A 22,524-nucleotide genomic window follows, 5' to 3' on the forward strand; every position below is an offset into this window, starting at 1 on the left:
TTTTCCCCATACCCACCCTGGGTACAGGAGCTCCGAACACCCTACCGCTAATGCCCCCATTTCTGCTCTCTGAAACTTGCTTTCCACTGGCTAATTCTACATCTGTACCCTCCCCCCCATTCCCTAGTTTAAAAGCCCCTCTAACTTTTTGGCCATCCTCTCACCCAGTACGGCTGCACCCACCCCATTTAGGTGCAATCCGTCCCTACCAAAGAGCCGGTGACCGACTGAGAAGTCGGCCCAGTTCTCCAGGAACCCGAAACCCTCCTTACTACACCAGCTCCTCAGCCACTCGTTAACTTTCCTAATCTCCCGCTGCCTCTCTGGTGTGGCTCGAGGTACAGGTAGTATTTCGGAAAATACTACCTTGGAGGTCCTACTCCTCAACTTAGCGCCTAAGTCCCTGAAATCGTTTAGGACTCTCCGTCTTCCTCTGCCTATGTCATTGGTACCCACGTGTACCATGACAGCTGGGTCTTCCCCAGCCCCACCCAATAATCTGTCCATCCGATCCGCAATGTGCCGAACCCGAGCGCCCGGCAAACAACAGACTGTTCGGCACACACGGTCTTTGTCACAGATTACACTGTCTGTCCTTCTAATAATTGAGTGCCCTACCACCAGCACCTGTCTTTCCTTTCCCTTTCTCCCGGCCTCACTGGAGGAGTTCTTCCCCTGGCTGCTAGGGGCGTCACTCTGCTCCAGCACTACTGGTCCCTGACTGGTTTCCCCAACATCACACAACGGGGCGTATCTATTGGGGTGCTCCAGCCCAGGATCAGCCTCCTTGCCTTGTTCCCTTCTACCCCTCCTGTCACCCCTCTAAACTGCTCTGATGCCTGCACCTCCGATACTCCGCCCACCTCTGTGCAGACCCCTGCCTGCACCTGATTGGTACGATCCTGGCTCTCCTCCGGTATGGACATTCGTCTCAGTGTTGCCAGCTGCCTCCCTAGATTCAGGACCTGAGCTTCCAGGGAAGCAACTTGCTTACATTTTGCGCATTCGTATTCGCCCTCGATCACATGTCCGAGGAACGCATACATATCACAAGATGTACACCGAGTCGAATCTCCACACCCGCCGGGCATTGTACCTACTATCTAATCTAATGGGGATTCAGTAATTTAAGTCTATCCTATGTGGCTATTTCCTGACTTCCTAACTCTACCTTCTCACCCTCTGGTACTCCGCTTCACTCACTTGACACTCAGTTGCACAACACTCACAATCTCACAGCCCGGTCAGTCGCCCAACTCTCCTGTCGCACACACTCAGTCTCACAGCCCGATTTAGTTGCACCACACTCACAATCGCACAGCCGGTCAGTCGCACATCACTCTCAGTTGCCCAACACTCAGTTGCACAGCCCAGTCAGTCGCACCACACTCAGTCGCAAGGATACTCACCAGTCGCACGGACACTCACCAGTCGCAAGGACACTCACCAGTCGCAAGGACACTCAGCAGTCGCACGGACACTCACCAGTCGCAAGGACACTCACCAGTCGCACGGACACTCACCAGTCGCACGGACACTCACCAGTCGCACAGACACTCACCAGTCGCAAGGACACTCACCAGTCGCAAGGACACTCACCAGTCACAAGGACACTCACCAGTCTCAAAGATGCTCACCAGTCGCACAGACACTCACCGGTCACACGGACACTCACCAGTCGCAAGGACACTCACCAGTCGCAAGGACACTCACCAGTCGCAAGGATACTCACCAGTCGCACGGACACTCACCAGTCGCACGGACACTCACCAGTCGCAAGATGCTCACCAGTCGCTAGGACACTCACCAGTCGCAAGATGCTCACCAGTCGCTAGGATACTCCCCAGTCGCAAAGATACTCACCAGGTACTCTCAGAGCCTCAGTGTTCAACCTCAGTGACCAGTCCTGTGTGTGTCCCTTTAAGCCTGACACTTGCTTAAGCTCCTGCCTCCCTCCTCTGTCACTTGCCTATCAGTCTCCCCTCAGCTCCTCTCCCTGCCAATTGTCAGGTCTTGTGCGTCTCCTCTGCCCCCCTGCCCTCTCTCTGTCTGTCTGCCGCCCGCTCGCCCTTGCAGGGGGGGGGTTACCACACCGCTCGCTGCCCGCACACCACGCTCTTTCCTCTGGGGGGGGGTTCTCGCACCGCTCGCCGCCGCTCTTGTTAGGGAGGGGGGGGGTGTTCACACACACTCACTCGCTCCTTCAGTCACACACACGTCCTCCTTGTCCGCCTCTGCTCCCTCGCCTTGTCAGCCTCCGCTCCCGCGCTGCTCAAGTCCGCAGCTCAGCACCACCTGTCGGCCGCAGCACCAGCCTCTGGTCCCGAGCACACGATCGCGCTATGCGGCAGGAAAGTCCGCGGCTTCGCGTCAGGCACTAGGCCGCGATTTCAGAATGTCCCCAAACTCGCAAATCTTGGTCGCAAAATGTTGCTGGGGGTCAGATGGAACCCGATGGGGTGAAGAAAGGCCAGTAGAAAGCGCCCTGCTGGAGGATTGCTGCAGATAGAGTCCGGGGTCGGCGGAGCTCTCACCTCGCACGTCCGTTCAGCTTTGCTGCAATTACAGCTGTAAGTCGCTTGGGGTATGTCTCTATCAGTTTTGCACATCGAGAGACTGAAATTTTTGCCCATTCCTCCTTGCAAAACAGCTCGAGCTCAGTGAGGTTGGATGGAGAGCGTTTGTGAACAGCAATTTTCAGTTCTTTCCACAGATTCTCGATTGGATTCAGGTCTGGACTTTGACTTGGCCATTCTAACACCTGGATATGTTTATTATTATGTTTTGGATCACTGTCTTGTTGGAAGACAAATCTCCGTCCCAGTCTCAGGTCTTTTGCAGACTCCATCAGGTTTTCTTTCAGAATGGTCCTGTATTTGGCTCCATCCATCTTCCCATCAATTTTAACCATCTTCCCTGTCCCTGCTGAAGAAAAGCAGGCCCAAACCATGATGCTGCCACCACCATGTTTGACAGTGGGGATGGTGTGTTCAGGGTGATGAGCTGTGTTGCTTTTACGCCAAACAACGTTTTGCATTGTTGCCAAAAAGTTCGATTTTGGTTTCATCTGACCAGAGCACCTTCTTCCACATGTTTGGTGTGTGTCCCAGGTGGCTTATGGCAAACTTTAAACAACACTTTTTATGGATATCTTTAAGAAATGGCTTTCTTCTTGCCACTCTTCCATAAAGGCCAGATTTGTGCAGTATACGACTGATTGTTGTCCTATGGACAGAGTCTCCCACCTCAGCTGTAGATCTCTGCAGTTCATCCAGAGTGATCATGGGCCTCTTGGCTGCATCTCTGATCAGTCTTCTCCTTGTATGAGCTGAAAGTTTAGAGGGACGGCCAGGTCTTCGTAGATTTGCAGTGGTCCGATACTCCTTCCATTTCAATATTATCGCTTGCACAGTGCTCCTTGGGATGTTTAAAGCTTGGGAAATCTTTTTGTATCCAAATCCGGCTTTAAACTTCTCCACAACAGTATCTCGGACCTGCCTGGTGTGTTCCTTGTTCTTCATGATGCTCTCTACACTTTAAACGGACCTCTGAGACTATCACAGTGCAGGTGCATTTATACGGAAACTTGATTACACACAGGTGGATTCTATTTATGATCAGTCATTTAGGTCAACATTGGATCATTCAGAGATCTTCACTGAACTTCTGGAGAGAGTTTGCTGCACTGAAAGTAATGCCCGATACACACGTGCAGATTATCTGAAGACTTTTGTCTGCAGACTTACCAAAACCATATAATATGAGGTCAAACCTAAACACTTTCAATTTGTATGCAATCCGGCAGGCCCTTGCACTACCTAGAAAAGGTAAATCTGAAGACAAAAGTCTTCAGATAATCTGCACGTGTGTACGGGGCATAAAGGGGCTGAATAATTTTGCACGCCCAATTTTTCAGTTTTTTATTTGTTAACAAAGTTTGAAATATCCAATAAATTTCATTCATGATTGTGTCCCACTTGTTGTTGATTCTTCACAAAAAATTACAGTTTTATATCTTTATGTTTGAAGCCTGAAATGTGGCAAAAGGTCGCAAAGTTCAAGGGGGCCGAATACTTTTGCAAGGCACTGTAAATTGGAGGTGAGCAGGAATTTTGCCAGAAGGTGGTGGGCACTGAACATGTTGGATATAAGCAATTTATGTCACTATATCTGCACTATGGTGGAATTCCATGAATGGGACTTTGACTTTTATATTGTTTTGTTATCACAAATATGGTTTAACACTAGTTAGATTATGTTATTTATATGTTTTTGTTATTAATTGACAGCGCTGCACTTATATGTTGTACTATAGTATATGTCAGAGGGCTTGTCAGAATTCAGTGATAATTATCATATCTGCAGTTATACCGTTTGTGCTGTTCAACCTGAAAACAGAACTACTGAATCTGCCCCATGCATAAACATGCTCTTTTTTTTCCTAACCCTTTAAGGCCCGGTTTCCACTGCTGCGGCTACAGAGTCGCGTGACTCTGTAGAGTTCACTTGTTCGCGGCTTTCAGTGAGACTTGTCCCTCATTATAGAAGGAAGTTGCACTGAAGTCAGCGCAAAAGTAGTGCACAAACTACTTTTCAAGTCGCCGCAACTCAAGTCGCGGCAGTGAGAACGGGCCAAATAGAAATTAATGACTTCTGACTTGCTGTGCGACTTGACATGTGTCAAGTCGCACAGCAAGTCGCAATAGTGGAAACCGAGCCTTAGTTCCAGGTGTTACAATTACACAGTTTAACCCTGCCCAGAGATTTTCCAACTTACAGGACAGCAATCAAAGCACCAGCAGTGATCATTACTGGGACAGGTGCAGGAAATATTTACAGAAAAGATAATAAAAAAACAGACATACGCAACAATAAAATAAAAGGGTTTAAAAATGATATAGTTAAGTAGAATCTGCTTGTTCTTTGGTGCTGTACAGTGTAAAGTTTGCCATACATGGTTCAAAATTCCTCCGCTTCCTGCTAAATGAGCAGGAACCACACGAATTTCAATCCATTTATGGACACTGTGGTTGAACAGAAGTCAATCTGCCGGTTCAACTAGCCTGTTGGAAAATGTCCACTCGATCAGTGCTGCAGGGTACCGGTCTCCCTGCTGTTAGAATACAAAGACACAGCGGGGAGGATTCCCCCATCCACATCAAGTGTGTGGATGTTGGAATCAAGTCAGTTTTTTTTTTTTATAATTGAAACAGCAAAACTGACCCATTTATGGTCAGTTTAAGTCTTGTACATCCAGTTTAATGAGCAAGAGTAAATGGGCCCTCTTATTGTAACTATCCTTAGCAGTCGTGATGAAAAACACAAGAGCACACAGCTTTTTCTTGACCCTAGAAAGTGTATCCCAAAACTAACCCTACCAAATGAAAGGGTCTAAGGCTCCGTTCACATGTAGGCGTTTTGGGGCGTTTTTGGGGAGTTTTTCTGCTCTAGGATCAGCTCTCAAAACACCCAACAAGACAAATCCTATTCATTTCAATGGCCCCTGTTCACATCTGAGCGTTTTGACGCTGTGAGCAAAACGCCCAATGCTCAAAAAAGTACATGAGCTTCTTTTTGGGCAGATTACAGGCATTTTCCATTGGTCTCTATTCAATCTAAAAACACCTGCACAAAAAAACGCCTGTAAAACGCCTGCAAAAACGCCCATAAAAACACCTAAAAAAACGCCCATGAAAACGCCTGTAATAGCAATGCCAAGATGTGAACGTAGCCTTAGGCTCCGTTCACATTATAGCGTATGGATCACGGGCAGAGCCGCCGCGGTTCCGCCCACGATCCGGAGATTATTGCAAATCGCGGGACGCCTGTGCGTTGCCCGTTGATTTGCAATAGACCCCCAAACGCTGAGCGATGTTGCCGCGATTTCCGCCTGCCGAATCGCGGTAACATCGCGCAAAAAAAATCGCGGGACGCAATACGATCCAAAGAAGCTCTTGTACTTTTTTGGTCGTCATGCTTCCCACGATTTTTTTTTGCGCGATGTTACCGCGATTCGGCAGGTGGAAATCGCGGCAACATCGCTCAGCGTTTGGGGAGTCTATTGCAAATCAACGGGCAACGCACAGGCGTCCCGCGATTTGCAATAATCTCCGGATCGCGGGCGGAACCGCGGCGGTTCTGCCCCTGATCCATACGCTATAATATGAACGGAGCCTAAGGGTTGTGGTGGAGGTGTGTTGGAGACTGGAGAGTATTTTATTATGTTCAACACTTTTTAATACTAATTATCCTAAATACATCTACATTTACATTTGACAAGATTTCACAATCTGACAGAATATTATTTAGTAGAATGAAATTATGATTTGTAGCAGATATATTGATCTTACTGTATGTATATTTCTTCCTGGGAGGTCTAAGATGTCTTTATTCTATATTCTTCTAGATCTTGTAATATAGGCATTTTTGGTGTCTGAGGCCTCATGCACACTCTTCCTGCCTAGCACAGACATGAGATGAACGTTTTTGTTACATATTGTATATTCTATTAAATACCATATGTATATTATATGCTTTTATATGTATAAGATTTTACAAATAAATTCTTGGAGTACACATTGATCTGCAACAAGCGTTCCTATTTCAGGTCCTTAGTGCTTTAAAATGCCATTTTAAAATGACTTAAGGGTCTCAAGTGGTTAAAATTAGGCAAAACTGAATACAAAGGAACTGATTGTTCCTTCCTTTTTTTTTTTTTCTTTTCTTTTGTTGTTGTAAGTTATTTCGTTTCTGAACTACAGGGTAGGAGCAGGTTTGATGGATTGATAACAGGAGTAGTTTGGCCTCTCAAATATTAAAGTATTCTTACCACTTGAAATTTTTCACATTTTTTTCACATTTTGTGATGTCACAATCAAAAAGGTAAATGTATTTTCCTGGGAGTTTATGTGATAGACCAACACAAAGTGGCACATCATTGTGAAGTGGAAGGGAAATGATAAATGGTTATCAAAATGTTTCAAAAAATAAATATCTGAAAAGTGTTTTGTGCCTCTGTATTTAGCCCCCCCGAGTCAATACTTTGTAGAACCACCTTTCCATGAAATTACAGCTGCAAGTCTTTTTAGGGCATGTCTCTACCAGCTTTGCACATCTAGAGAGTGACATTTTTGCCCATTCTTCTTTGTAAAATAGCTCAAGCTCTGTCAGATTGGATGGAGAGCGTCTGTGAACAGCAATTTTCAAGTCTTGCCACAAATTACTAATTAGATTTAGGTCTGGACTTTGACTGGCCATTCTAACACATTATTATGCTTTGATTTAAACCTAACAATTTTAGCTCTGGCTGTATGTTTAGGGTCATTGTCCTGATGGATGGTGAACCTCCACCCCAGTCTCAAGGCTTTTGCAGACAACAGGTTTTCTTCTAATTTTATCCTGTATTTGGCTCCATCCATCTTCCCATCAATTCTGACCAGCTTCCCTGTCCCTGCTGAAGAAAAGCAACCCCGAAACATGATGCTGACACCACCATGTTTCACGGTGGGGATGGTGTGTTCAGGGTGATGTGCAGTGTTCATTTTCTGTCACACATAGCGTTTTGCTTTTAGGCGAAAAGGTTAAATTTTGTTCTTATCTAACCAGAGCACCTTCTTTCACGTTTGCTGTGTCCCCCACATGGCTTCACGCAAACTGCAAACAGGACTTCTTGTGGCTTTCTTTCAACAATGGCTTTCTTCTTGTCACTATTCCCTAAAGGCCAGATTTGTGGAGTGCATAGTTGTCCTGTGGACAGGTTCTCCCACCTGAGCTGTGGATCTCTGCAACTCCTCCAGAGTTACCATGGGCCTCTTGGCCGCTTCTTTGATTCATGCTCTTCTTGCTCGGTCCTGTCAACTTGGTCGGATGGCCATGTCTTGGTAGGTTTGCAGTTGTGCCATACTCTTTCCATTTTAAGGTGCTTCGTGAGATGTTCAAAGCTTGGGACATTTTTTTTATAACCTAACCCTGCTTTAAACTTCTCCACAACTTTATCGCTGACCTGTCTGGTGTGTTCCTTGGCCTTCATGATGCTGTTTGTTCACTAAGTTTCTCTAGCAAACCTCTGAGGGCAACACAGAACAGCTGTATATATGCTGAGATTAAATTACAAATGGGTGGAGTCTATGGATTCCATTAGATTTTAGTCATTCGAGTAAAGGGAGCTGAATACAAATGCACGCCACACTTTTCAGATATTTATTTGTAAAATATTTTGAAAACCATTTATCATTTTCCTTCCACTTCACAATTATGTTCCACTTTGTGTTGGTCTATCATATAAAATCCCAATAAACGACATTTACATTTTTGGTTTTAACATGACAAAATGTGGAATATTTCAAGGAGTATGAATACTTTTTCAAGGCACTGTAGTTCTCTCATTCTCTCCTCCTTTCTACAGTGTTGATATTGCTTGTAAAATAAATGTATTGTGTATGTATGTACTTTAAACTTTGATCCGCTTTGTGTACTGTGACTAACTGTTATCAGTATTACCATTGTACTTTGTCTGTGTTATTCTGCTTTTGATATACAGTACTGCATAGTTTAAATATTTAAATTTAATGTTGTACAGAATTTTATATGTGAACACCTTTTCCTACTTATCTTTATAAAAGTAATTTGCTGCAGCATATATTTTTCTGTTTGATGGAAGGATGCCGTCCCATGTTTGACTTTGCTAGCTGAGTTTAAATTTACATCTATAAAGGTCTATCCTGGCTTCCCTAAGGGCCTCATTTCATTTATGATATCAGATTATGACTCTGAATGTAAGCACTTTTTTTTTATTAAACCTTATTCTGTCATAGCCTCAGTTATCTCACTTTTTTCATTTTTAAGGGCATGGTTGCTGTATCTGGTAGTCTCTCTGTACTTCTGGACTCTGTGCTCTGTGCCCTGGGTCCCTTGGTCTGCCTTACAAGCCACATTCCACAGCTGAATGCATGTCCCAAGCAAGTTTTGGTAAGTGCTTTCATATTCCATTTTATTCATAATTTTGTAACTGGGGATTTCCTGAGGGGTCCCAAAACTCCCACAAATTGCTGCTATTTGGGGCGGTAAAAATAGGTGGTTGAGCCACAGTTTATTCACAACCTGCCACCCCCCTTATTGAACACAGAGGCTGAAGGGGCTTGTACACACGGCACAATGCTTTGCGGCGAGCATTTTACCCCCTGCTGGTTGCGGCCAAGTTAATGGGGCTGTGCTGTATCCGCCCTGCAACTGTATACAATGCACATGGTTGTGGTGTGGTTGTGCGGGATTTACAGGGTTAAAAGAGGCGTTGAGGAGTTGACATGCCTCCCAGCCACCTGTTAATCACCCTCTGAAAAGCAATCCACTGCAGATGTAAACACACTCTTTGTGTCAGAGAATGACAATTGCAACTTAACCTGTTTACAACCGTGCAATACATATATGCAACATGCAGAAAAGGGGCTTTTTTCTGTGCACTGCGTATATGCAGTCCTATGTTTGTGATGGAAGCGTGTTTCTTCCATATTTTCTATATCAAACATTTTATTAAGATTTCAGGTAACAATAAAAATGTTAAAGTAGCAAAATCTAGTACAAAAATCGTCATCATGGTCGATATATGAGATAATGGATTACAATAACCTAAATGAAGAAAGGGGGGGGGGGTTCAGCCAGAATGAGTTTTGTACTTCTTTTTTAAAGTTGTCTAAAAAATCAGTACAACATCTGTTTCTAAATCCTTTATTAAAGAATGCAGGGTCAGAAGTTTTACTGAGAAAACTAGGTTATGCTGCTGCCTACAGGAGAATTGGACGCAGGCAAGGGCAACCAAAAAAAACTGTTAACTAGTCAGGTATAATTACACCAAAACAAATGCGATGCTGTAGCTCTTCTCTCCTGCGCTCAGAAACAGCGCCCACCTATCTATTTCACACCATGGCTTCCCAAATGCCTACGGCTTTGCTGCCCTATAACACTGGTGTTTTCCGAAGGCACTAATATCAAAAAACAAACAAAGGGTGCACCGGCCTAGCCCATTATCCTCAATAATAGGCTTTATTAATTAAAAGAGTGTATACTCACAAACAAAATTTGTAAAACAGCATATCCAATCCAAACATCTGGAACAATCTATGTCTGTGACCACTGTCCTCAATAGATGATGGCTGATGCGTTTTGAGCCTAAGCCCCTTCTTCAGAGCCACTGAATGGCTTTAAAGAAGGGGCTTAGCCTCAAAACGCATCAGCCATCATCCATCATCTATTGAGGAAAGTGGTCACAGACCTAGATTGTTCCAGGTGTTTGGATTGGATATGCTGTTTTATAGTTTTGTTTGTGAGTTTACACTCTTTTAATTATTAAAGCCTATTATTGAGGATAATGCACTAGGTCGGTGCGCCCTTTGTTTGTTTTTTGATTTTAGGTATAATTACACCCCTTCCCCCCCAACACACTCATCATGCTCCAGTTTCTTGCTAGTGTCCTAGCAGAATGTGTGTATTTTTTTCTTTAGAGAAAAGTAACCCCATAAAAAGTATTTCAATTACATGAAGATTTTTTTGTTACCTGCTGAGCTTACAGGGCTCTATTTGCAGCTTTCTGGATCAGCTGATCCTCAGCGACATCTTGGAGGTGGTGCCTGGTCCTTACCATGGCAAAGACACGGACTGCTTTTAATGTGACATTTGGACACTGGACTGTGCTTGGGGCTCTCTTAAGACACTGCATATACTGTGTTATCATCAAAGTGCTTTACAGGTACAGGGCTATGATACGTACACTGATGGTAATCCTGTCCTTGAACACTCCCCTGGGAGTTTGTTCACCTGAGGGGCGAAGACTGTCTAGAAAGTGACATTTTTCACTGGGTCCAGACCTCAGGGGGGTCCTTCTCCTGCCGCCTGAATTTGTCCAGGGCAGGGACAGCGGAGGACTTCGTTCGCGGTGGCGACATGCTGCGGGGGACCTGCGGCACAAGTGCGGTTAGTACAGGGCTGGAGGAGAGCGGCTGAACACCCAGGATGGTTGAAGAAGGAGACGGTGAGAGCGGAGCTCACTTGCGTCCTACGCCATTGCTGTCCAGGCCACACCATAGGTGACATTTTAACAGTCTTTACAGGTTATCAATTGAGAGTTAACCTTGAATGGTGGCCTTCGAAATTTTGTTCTCAAGTGTTAATCGTGATAACTCATTTGTGCAACCCAATAATCATTTCAAATGTAGGCACGCTTGACCCATGTTTATTTGCATGTACATATGAGCATGTAAACTTAAAGTTGTTGTAAAGCCTTGGGGTTTTTTTTTTTTTACCTTTAGGCCCCTTTCACACAAGGGAGTCCGTCGGCAGACTCCATTTATCTCATCTGGGGATCGATCCCCCGACCCCCGCTGAGCAGGCGGATGGCAGCTCTGTCTCCACGCTGTGTGTGGAGACAGAGCTGTCAGGTCCCCACTGTTCTCTATGGGGGAATCGGATGGGAACGGACCGGACCACCTGTCCGTTCTCATCTGATCCCATCCGCTGGACAGGTGGAAAATAGGGTTTCCATCCGTCCAGATTTGACGGACTGGATCGGATGTCAGCGGACATGTCTCCGCTGACATCCGATGCCCCATAGAGATGCATGGGGCATCCATTCAGATCCGCCTGAAAAACTGACAGGCGGATCTGAACGGTCCGCTAGTGTGAAAGGGGCCTTATGCATTCTATAAAACCTGTGCTGCAGGTGTCCCTCCTTACTCCCCTTATACTTACCTGAACCCGATACAGCGACGTGTATGAGAGCAGTGGCTTTCCCGACTCCGTCCCTCTGCACAGATTGATAGCAGTGGGAGCCATTGGCTCCCGCTACTCTCAATCAAATTCTGCGACTAGAGGGGCAACTGTCTGGGTCAATGGATGCAGACAAGGCGGATCGGAAGTGAGCCCTCACGAGTGCCCCCATGGAAAGCGAGTTCCTATGGGAGCACTCGCTGAGGAGGAGCCGCCTCAGTAAGTGTAGCATGTTTGTCATGAAATGAAATTAAATGAAAAAAAAACCCAAACCTTTAGTGTTATTTTAACGTTATTGCTGATAGCCCCCTATACGATTGAATAATATAAATGAAAACAAGAGTATGCAGCGCTTGGTGGAAAACACAAAAAAATGAGCAATCTATATTAGATACATAGTGTCACAATATATCAATGTACAGTAGAAAAACAGTGAAAGAAGAGTCCGTGGAGAGGAAAAACGTCCAACAGGAAGCTCAGGTGGTGTGTTGAATAGATGTGACCTTCACCAAAACACCCAAAGTAATAGCCTCTTACCAGACTTATATGATCCCCATGACAGAGATCATATAGCGCTTGCAACAAGGGCTCCTCACACTCCACAGCACTCCTCGATTCTTGTACATGTAAAGGATCACCTCCAGCAAAGAACTGCCTTAGTACCATCAAACAATATCCTCTCGTGGGGACATATAGTCATGTCACAGACCTCGCATGGTGTAATACGTTCAAGATATTACTTTAATAAGAAGTAGATTTTACACTCACATGTGAATCACGACATATAGGCATCAAGTTATGGTCTTGCGGGGATCTCCAGATGAAATGTGCGGTAGCTGCAGCCCGGTCTCCTGAGTGAAGTAACAGGACACTAAAGGGTGTGCATAAAGCAGACGATCACCGGTCCCCTACCGGTTTCATCAAAGTATGACATCATCAGGGGGCGTATAAATAACAGTTCCTCTTTAAGAAGATATGAAGAATCTTTTAGACAGAAAGCCAAAAGTCGGCTTGACGGTAGTAAAGCGCATTTCTGGCTGCTATAGCAGCTGGGAATGTCTGTAAAAGCCCCTGCTACCAGATCAAAGAAAATTATTTTACAGTAAGTAAATACCTATTTTTTAATGTGTTTATTATTGTTTGTTTAATTGTAGTTAAAGCCATGTACTTGCTAATAATGTATTATGTTTGCAATAATTCAGAGTTTAGGATAGAATGTCACTTTGTTAATCGTGCATGACAGATGTGCATAGCTAATAAATATTTTTACATTTTCTCTAGTCCAATACTTTGGATAACATCGCCTATGTTATGCCTGGCTTGTGACCGCAGAAGAGGAGTGAAACAAGAGAACTTTTCTTACTGTACAGTGTTGTATGATATGTATAAATAATGTGGATTGTTTTAGAACACTCTGTAATGTTTTATTCTGCAGCACAGAATCATCTTTTCTCTTTCGTTCATTGACGGACACAGCTCCGGATTCTTCTTAACCATTGGGTTATACTGCCCCCTACAGGAGTAGAACACTAGGCAGGAAAAAGCTGAACTACGTCTCTAGGTAGACCCAGTCTCAGCTATAGGCACTCAGTTTTTTTTCTATTTAGCAAAGGGAAAAGAGATCGCTTCAGGTTGAGGCTTAAGTAAGAGTCTGCGGCAATGTAAATCACAATGTATATGACACTTCACATCAGCGCTGTTGATAAAAGCCACAAAAGTTTGTCACACAAGGCAATGATTAAAACAAACGATTTAATCACATTGACAGGAAAGAAAGGGTACCAGGCTGTGCCTGTCTACTTTCCCCACAGCAGTGAGTCCACAGAGAGATGGTGGGCTGCTAATGCCACTTGAACAGCAACCCGCTGTGCCGCACGGGCGGTGCAGCTGGTCAATGTAGTGTGAATGGAGTATCGAGCAGTGTGAGACACGATCTGTCAGGTGGGGGCGCCTGACAGACTTTGACAAGGCGCGGAAGCACGAAACGTTGTCATGGTGACAGGACCTTTCTCCTTTTGGCTTGCTCCCCACTGACAGTCGGCTCACTGGCTGAAGCCTGCCTCCTGGGCGCGGTGATTGATGTCAGGGGGGGCAGGGTTGAAAAGAAATTGGCCTTGAGAACCATCAAGGGCCAGGAATCTGTTTTGGCGGTCTTTTTCCAACGACCTTTAGCCTCACATTCCCTGGCGCGTACCTTTCTTTAGGGTGTCCGACATTTGGTTCCTTCAGTGCAGGCTCCGTTGCCACCCTGGGATCTTAATGTGGTGCTTTTCGCTCTACAGAAGCCTCCCTTTGAAAATATTCAGGAGGTTTCCCTGCTTGCGCTGCCCCAGAATGTGGCCTGTTTTGGTGGCTCTCACCTCTACCCGCAGTTCCCGGTGTTGGAACTGGCAGCGTTATACTGTTGTTTATGTTGTTTACCTTATTTGTAATTCACAAGAATAAGGTGCTGCTTCGCCCCTGTCCGTCATTCCTTCCTAAGGTGGTCTCTGACTGTCATTTGAACGAAGACATTGTGTTGCCTTCCCTGTGTCCCAGGCCAAACATCCAAGGGAAATTTGCCTTGCATGCCTTGGATGTGGTCCAGGCAATTAGGGTGTACCTGGCAGCTACAGAGTTTTTTTTAGGAAGTCAGACTCTTTGTGCTCACGGACGGACCTCACAAAGGCATGTCTGCTTCTTCTGCGACCATTTCAAGATGGATCAGACAGACAGTGGTTCAGGCCAATTGCATCAGGGGTCAGGTTTCTCCTTTCTCTGTCAAGGAGAACTCTACTAGGGCCCTTAGTGTCTCCTGAACTTCTGTCATCAAGTGTCAGTGACGCAGGTTTGCAAGGCAGCCACCTGGTCGTTGGTGCACACTTTTACAAAAATGTTTTTAAAGTGGACGTGTTGGCATCTGCAGATGCTTCTTTTTGCTGCAAGGTTTTGCTTGGTCCTCTTTGATGGTGTATTGTTTTTTTCAGGTACACTCCAGTTGTTTATGGTTGAACTCCATGTTACCTGGTTGGCTATGGTTAGCCTTGGGAATTTTTTTCTGCTTTTTTCCCACCCCTCATGTTTAACACTGCTTTGGGACATCCCAATGGCTAGGAAGAATCAGGAGCTGTGTCTGTCAATGAACGAAAGAGAAAATGGGATTTTTGACTTACTGTAAAATCCATTTCTCTGATGTTCATTGATGGAGACAGCACCCAACCCTCTGTGGAGTTGGCTTTCTTCTGACACTGCTTGTAACAAAACTGAGTGCCTAGTGGGTGTGGTAGTGGGTGTGTACCACCTGGGACTGCCCATAGGCATAGTCAAGCTTTTTCCTGCCTAGTGTCGGACTCCTTTAGGGGGCAGTATAACTCAATAGTTAAGAATCAGGAGCTGTGTCCGTCAATGAACATCAGAGTATTGGATTTTACGGTAAGTCAAAAATCCCTTTTTTTTATTGTAAGCTAATGTATGTGTTTGCGTTATAATCATGAATATGCTGTCTTCTATCATGGCTTCTTTGATTTATAAGATAATTGTAATTTTAAAAAGGACCTTCAACTGCCTGAATTCTTATTTATTTTACATTACTAGAAAGTATTAAAATCTATAAAACTGACACAAACCCATTTTAGTTTTAGTTATCTCCGATTCCCATAAAACAACTGTTCTCTTAATGACCCTCATCCAGATGTAGGTGCATTGCTTGTTTTTGTTGAGCTTTCTATGTGCCTCTAATGTCTGAGGCATCAGCAGTCAAGGCTATTTAAAGGAGTATTTTCCAGACTTAGAAATGTATTGTCCAATTATTATTGTTTTCTCTTTATAAGCCAATGCCCAGGCTTTCCGTGGTTCATCTCTGACACCTCTCTTTATAGTCTAAACATAAGCAGTCGTACAATACAGCTATCCATTCATATTTGGGGAAATGCTAGAAGTTTTAGATGCCTGAGAGCAGTTGGTTTATGCTTGCATGGCCATGCACTCTCTAATGTTAATGGTAGTCTTTACTTAAACTGTCGACTGTTTGCAGATGTGCCAACTAGATCATATAGATCTAAAATAATTAGTGTATTTAAACCTAGGAACAAAATTGTAATATATTGCAGCTTACAAGGCCTTAGATAAGGTGACGTTAGGTTTTATTTTTCAGACTTCATCTTCACCATGTAATTGTGCCAGTAACTCACATCCTGTTCTAGTTTTAAAAAATTAACTTGGTGGACTCTATGTATAGAGGAGTGCTGTTGTCACCCTAGGACAGGAATTTTGTAAGGACTACAGAATACTTCCCCATTTCTAATCTCCATAACCTGTAGTTCAGAGGGAACAAGCCAGGGATGATACTACTGCTTAATATAACCCTGCAGAATGCACAGTACATCACTTGATTTCTGTCCGGAAGAACAGTTTTCTTGGGGGGGTTTTATGCTCTTATCAAACCAATATAACAAAACACTTTCAAGATAATTTATTATTTATGGACAGACTTAAAGAAAGCAAAACTGTAAAACTAAAACTAAACATACCCATTGTTTAAGATGCGGTACTTTGGAGTGTGGGTGTGTGTGTGCATATATTTGCTATTAGGAATTCTTGTTTCTGCCCAGCCCTGAGTGTTACCTCCCCTCCTCCATTAATGCTCAAATATTTAAAGTGAATTAAAACCACAACTGGGAGAGGGAGCCCTCTTTAGCACTTTTGCAAGCCTGGGAACATGCTGGCAGAAACCCTATCACCAGAATCTGAAAGAAAATAAAATAAAGGATATATACAGTGCCTTGCGAAAGTATTCGACCCCCTTGAACTTTGGGACCCTTTGCCACATTTCAGGCTTCAAACATAAAGATATAAAACTGTAATTTTTTTGTGAAGAATCAACAACAAGTGGGACACAATCATGAAGTGGAACGAAATTTATTGGATATTTCAAACTTTTTTAACAAATAAAAAACTGAAAAATTGGGCGTGCAAAATTATTCAGCCCCCTTAAGTTAATACTTTGTAGCGCCACCTTTTGCTGCGATTACAGCTGTAAGTCGCTTGGGGTATGTCTCTATCAGTTTTGCACATCGAGAGACTGAAATTTTTGCCCATTCCTCCTTGCAAAACAGCTCAAGCTCAGTGAGGTTGGATGGAGAGCGTTTGTGAACAGCAGTTTTCAGTTCTTTCCACAGATTCTCAATTGGATTCAGGTCTGGACTTTGACTTGGCCATTCTAACACCTGGATATGTTTATTTGTGAACCATTCCATTGTAGATTTTGCTTTATGTTTTGGATCATTGTCTTGTTGGAAGACAAATCTCCGTCCCAGTCTCAGGTCTTTTGCAGACTCCATCAGGTTTTCTTCCAGAATGGTCCTGTATTTGGCTCCATACATCTTCCCATCAATTTTAACCATCTTCCCTGTCCCTGCTGAAGAAAAGCAGGCCCAAACCATGATGCTGCCACCACCATGTTTGACAGTGGGGATGGTGCGTTCAGGGTGATGAGCTGTGTTGCTTTTACGCCAAACATAACATTTTGCATTGTTGCCAAAAAGTTAAATTTCGTTTCATCTGACCAGAGTACCTTCTTCCATATGTTTGGTGTGTCTCCCAGGTGGCTTGTGGCAAACTTTATACGACACTTTTTATTGATATCTTTAAGAAATGTCTTTCTTCCTCCCACTCTTCCATAAAGGCCAGATTTGTGCAGTATACGACTGATTGTTGTCCTATGGACAGAGTCTCCCACCTCAGCTGTAGATCTCTGCAGGTCATCCAGAGTGATCAAGGGCCTCTTGGCTCCATCTCTGATCAGTCTTCTCCTTGCATGAGCTGAAAGTTTAGAGGGACGGCCAGGTCTTCGTAGATTTGCAGTGGTCCGATACTCCTTCCATTTCAATATTATCACTTGCACAGTGCTCCTTGGGATGTTTAAAGCTTGGGAAATCTTTTTGTATCCAAATCTGGCTTTAAACTTCTCCACAACAGTATCTCGGACCTGCCTGGTGTGTTCCTTGTTCTTCATGATGCTCTCTGCGCATTAAACAGACCTCTGAGACTATCACAGTGCAGGTGCATTTATACGGAGACTTGATTACACACAGGTGGATTCTATTTATCATCATTAGTCATTTGGGTCAACATTGGATCATTCAGAGATTCTCACTGAACTTCTAGAGAGAGTTTGCTGCACTGAAAGTAAAGGGGCTGAATAATTTTGCACGCCCAATTTTTCAGTTTTTTATTTGTTAATAAAGTTTGAAATATCCAATAAATTTCGTTCCACTTCATGATTGTGTCCCACTTGTTGATTCTTCACAGAAAATTACAGTTTTATATCTTTATGTCTGAAGCCTGAAATGTGGCAAAAGGTGGCAAAGTTCAAGGGGGCCGAATACTTTCACAAGGCACTGTATATATATATATATATACACACAGTATCTCACAAAAGTGAGTACACCCCTCACATTTTTGTAAATATTTTATTATAACTTTTCATGTGACAACACTGAGGAAATGACACTTTGCTACATTGTAAAGCTGTGAGTGTACAGCTTGTTTAACAGTGTAAATTTGCTGCCCCCTCAAAACAACTGAAAACAGCCATTAATGTCTAAACCGCTGGCTACAAAAGTGAGTACACCTCACTTTACACTGTTAAGCAAGCTGTACACTCACTGCTTTACATTGTAGGAAAGTGTAATTTCTTCAGTGTTGCCACATGAAAAGATATACTAAAATATTTACAAAAATGAGAGGGGTGTACTCACTTTTGTGAGATACTGTGTGTGTGTGTATATATATATATATATATATATATATATATATATATATATATATATTGCTTTCTTTTTTCAGCTTGTAGTGGATTAATACTTTTATTGTGGCTATAATAAATATATTTTTATTCATTCATCTTTAAGGCCTCATGCACACAGGGCTGTAAAGCCAGTACCGACGCCAGGAAAAGGCAGCTGTAAAAACACGCTTTTAGAAGCCTTCTGCGTTGGCGCTAATGTGCGTTTAGCAGCGTTTCTCTGTCCCCTTTTATTTTCCACTCCCAAATCCAATTACTACAGCTTAAAAATGCTTTACAAGCCGTGTTAGGCGTTTTTACAGCTGTAACGCTGCTGCTTGAGAACGCACTGGCCCTGGGGTTTTTTTTTGCAGCTTGAAAACGCCTATGCCACACAGCTTTTAAATGTTTGTGTGCACATGAACACACAGAATAACATTAAGAGGCGTTTTCAAGCTGTAAAAATAAAAAAATAATAATGCCTGATGCCCATAGAAGCAGCTGTAAAAACATCCATTGTGCATGAGGCCTAAATGTTTAAATCTGGATAGTTATTAAAAAAGAATGTGTGGCCTTTTCAACTCATTTGATGCTGTACTAAAGAGACAAGTGTCAAATTGTACATTACTGTAAGAAAGGACATTATATTTGCTTTTAAAGTGAAGTGATTTGCTAGAAATGTATCCAGTTCAATTTGTCTTGTAATATTTGCTATTTTTTAACTTTTTATATGTTTTTAAAAATAAATTATATAAATGTGTTTCCTGACTTCTGCTGTCCGTTGTCCTAATAATTGCAACTTTTTTTGGCTGTTATTCTCTCCAACGTAAAAGAAACTTATGAATCTCTTGGTTAAATGTATTTGGCTGTTTGTTCATTGGTGCTGGACCTTTTTAACATATAATCATGAATTAGTGTTTTGTTAAGCAACAGTTGTAAGTTTTATTATATTTTATTATATAAATTAATATAAGGTGTCCCCGTGACACTGGATTCAAAGCTGTATGTTTTTATTTGTAATTAGAGCACACAGAAGAGTTGGTTCTCTCTCACACTCACATGGGTGAGGTGAGTTACTCCTGTTTCCCACAGTTGTATGTACAGCGGAAAAAATAATTATTTGTTCCCCTGCAGATTTTGTAAGTTTTCCCACTTCCAAAGAAATAAAGGGTCTATATTTGTTATCGTAGAAGTATTTTTAATGATAGAGACAGAATATCAACCAAAAATCCAGAATAAACACATGATACAAATGTTTTAAATTGAGTTGCAGTTCAGTGAGTAAAATAAGTATTTGATCCCCTACCAACCAGCAATAATTCTGGCTCCCACAGACTGGCTACCGCATTTGCTCATGTGGTGCACAAATTAGTCCTGTCAATAAAAGAAGGTGCTCCTAATGACAACTCATTATGTGTATAAAAGACACCTGTCCCCAGAATCTTTCTTCCATTCAAACCTCACCATCATGACCAAGACCAAAAAGCTGTCAAAGAACATCAGGGTACAAGATTGTAGACTTGCAGAAGGCTGGAATGGGCTACAAGAACATCCGCAAAAAGCTTAGTGCGAAGGAGACAACTGTTAGAGCAATTATTCGCAAATGGGAGAAATACAAATAACCATCAATCGCCCTCAGTCTGGAGCTCCAAGCAAGACTTTGCTCATGGGGTAAGGATGATCATGAGAAAAGTGAGGGATCAGTCCAGAACTACACGGGAGAAGCTTGTGAATGATTTCAAGGCAGTTGGGACCACAGTCCCCAAACAAACTATTGGTAACACAATATGCCACCGTAGATTGAAATCCTGCAGCACCTGGTCCCCCTACTCAAGAAGATACATGTACAGGTCCGTCTGAAGTTTGTCAAGAACATCTAAATGATTCAGAGAAGAATTAGGAGATGAGACCAAATCTGAGCTCCTTCGCATGAACTTGACTCGCTGTGTTTGGAGGAGGAAAAATTCTGACTATAACTCTAAGAACACCATCTCTACAGTTAACGCAGAGTTCTGGCCAATTTTATATATTTTTTTTTTAACTAAAAATACCCCTATAGTCATTGTTTGTGCATTTAAACAATGATATTCTCTAACCTGTCCCCTGTTCCCCTGTACCTGCAGAATGAATTATTTACCTTGTGAAGGTCTTGTCCAGTGCTGCCATCTGCGGTGTGGGCAGCTGAAGCCGCAGTGTCCCTCTTCCTGGATTTCGGAGTCCCAGAATGCTATACCTCGTCACTTCCGGGCAGGCGTGTCATCCCACAGCTGGTTCTGCGCATGCCCAGAAGCTGTTCTCAATCATTCAGCAGGGAATGACGCGCCTGCACCGGAAGTGACGAGGGACACAGGTACAGGCACATTGACTCCTGGGATTGATGACACTCATCTCCCAGGAGTCAGTGCAAAGGAGGAAATTACGTCGGCGGCCGCGGCCGCATAAGGAGGAAGTGGAAGGAAGGGAAGATATTTTTCATTAAAAATAAGGTAAGTGAACAAAAAAAAAAATTTCTAATTCGTTTTTAGAATGTGTTAATGCTATGTATGGTGTTAATTTGAAAATTAGGGTGGAACTCCGCTTTAAGCACGGTGGTGGAAACATTATGCTGTGGGGCCGTTTCTCTGCTAAAGGTACAGGCTGACTTTGCCACATTAAGGGGCCAATGGACAGGGACATATATTGTAAAGTCTTGGATCATCTGTGCGTTATGCAGTGCTGTGTTTTTTTTAAAAAGGGGCAGGGACTTTTTTCACGCAGTAGATTGCATTTTGCGTGTAATAGACTTTAATGTAGTTGCACACAAAAACGCAAGTGTTTTATATTTTTGTTTTTTTCCCCTTTAAAAACGTTGTATATAGCTGGTTAAGGAGTGGGCCGAGAAGCCGGTTGCTGCTTCCTTAACCACCGATGAGTCATCAGCTGGTAGGTAGGCATGGTCTAGTGCCGATGTGAGCAGTGCATTCTTTTCATTAAAATAAAAAGCCTTCTGTGTGTAGCAGCCACGGCCCCCCCCCCCAGCACCCCTAATACTTACCTGTGCCCCCTCACTGTTTAGTGATGTCCACGAGTCCCTCGACCATCCTGGAACTCTCCCTCCTGATTGGCTGAGATACATCCACAGCGCCATTGGCTCCTGCTGCTGTCAATCAAAGTCAGTTCACCAATCAGGAGAGAGAGTGGCAGGGCCGAACGGCTGCTCCATGTCTGAATGGACACACAGAGCTTCAGCTCAGCTCGGGTGCCCCCATAGCAAGCTGCTTGCTGTGGGGGCACTTGACATGAGAGAGGGGCCAGGAGCAATGAAGAGGGACACGAGAAGAGGAGGATCCAGGCTGCCCTGTTTAAAACCACTGCACAGGGCAGGTAAGTATAACATGTTGGTTATTTAAAAAAAAAAAGACTTTACAGTCACCTTAAGGGGTCAAGCTCAAGTTTGAGTAGCAAACCTTCAGCACCCTCTAACCGTGGGGGATTACATGATCTTTCTGCTTTAGAAGTTTCAATGGCAGAGGAACCATCCTTAAAGCGAATCTTCACTGCATCCACAAACTAACCTATACTTAAACTCCCCCATCCATTTATGTCTCTGTGCTTTATTGTGGTAAGAAATCACTTTGAAAAATACTCCTCAGCATTTCTGGCTGTGACCATCTTAAATATGGGCAAATGATTAATACAGCATTTGCTTCCTACCCTTAGCTCAAGTATGCATGCAGGAGAGTGTGCTTAGCTGAGAAAACCCCTCCTCCCCTCCCGAAGGCTCCTGGGATGTATGACGTCATTTGGCTAGGCATGAAAACCAAAAAGTAACTGAAGAAATGTAAAAAAAGTTTAAAACAAGTAATTATGCTATACTTTCCTATCTATTTACTAATGCCAGCAGCTTGAGGATTAAAATAATAAATGTTGATTGGGAGAGTGAAGTTCCACTTTAAGAGAGGTATTAATGGTGGTCAATGGTCAATGGGCGCAAATCTGTCCTGTCAGAAATGATAGACCACTTG

The 22,524-nt window shown here is 43.4% G+C and overlaps 2 protein-coding genes across 3 annotated transcripts in view; one reads left to right on the top strand and one right to left on the bottom strand.

The window, feature by feature from the left end:
* HMGXB4 (HMG-box containing 4) overlaps positions 1–13,177 on the top strand; it is a 101,846-nt gene extending 88,669 nt beyond the window's left edge. For both annotated transcript variants that reach the window (XM_082266181.1, XM_082266182.1), the window contains exons 8-9: positions 8,845–8,967; positions 13,039–13,177. In XM_082266181.1, the coding sequence (XP_082122307.1) occupies positions 8,845–8,967; positions 13,039–13,083 (168 nt within the window). In that variant the 3' untranslated portion in view covers positions 13,084–13,177. The remainder of the gene's footprint in view (positions 1–8,844; positions 8,968–13,038) is intronic.
* Positions 1–14,728, bottom strand: part of RPS19BP1 (ribosomal protein S19 binding protein 1) — a 146,299-nt gene extending 131,571 nt beyond the window's left edge. The window contains exon 1 of the mRNA XM_082266186.1: positions 14,725–14,728. The gene's annotated coding sequence lies outside the window, so the exon portion shown is untranslated. The remainder of the gene's footprint in view (positions 1–14,724) is intronic.
* Positions 14,729–22,524: the final 7,796 nt, after the last annotated feature.

This window comes from Pelophylax lessonae (genome assembly GCF_965119305.1).
Source record: "Pelophylax lessonae genome assembly, chromosome: 8".
Lineage (NCBI taxonomy): Eukaryota > Metazoa > Chordata > Amphibia > Anura > Ranidae > Pelophylax > Pelophylax lessonae.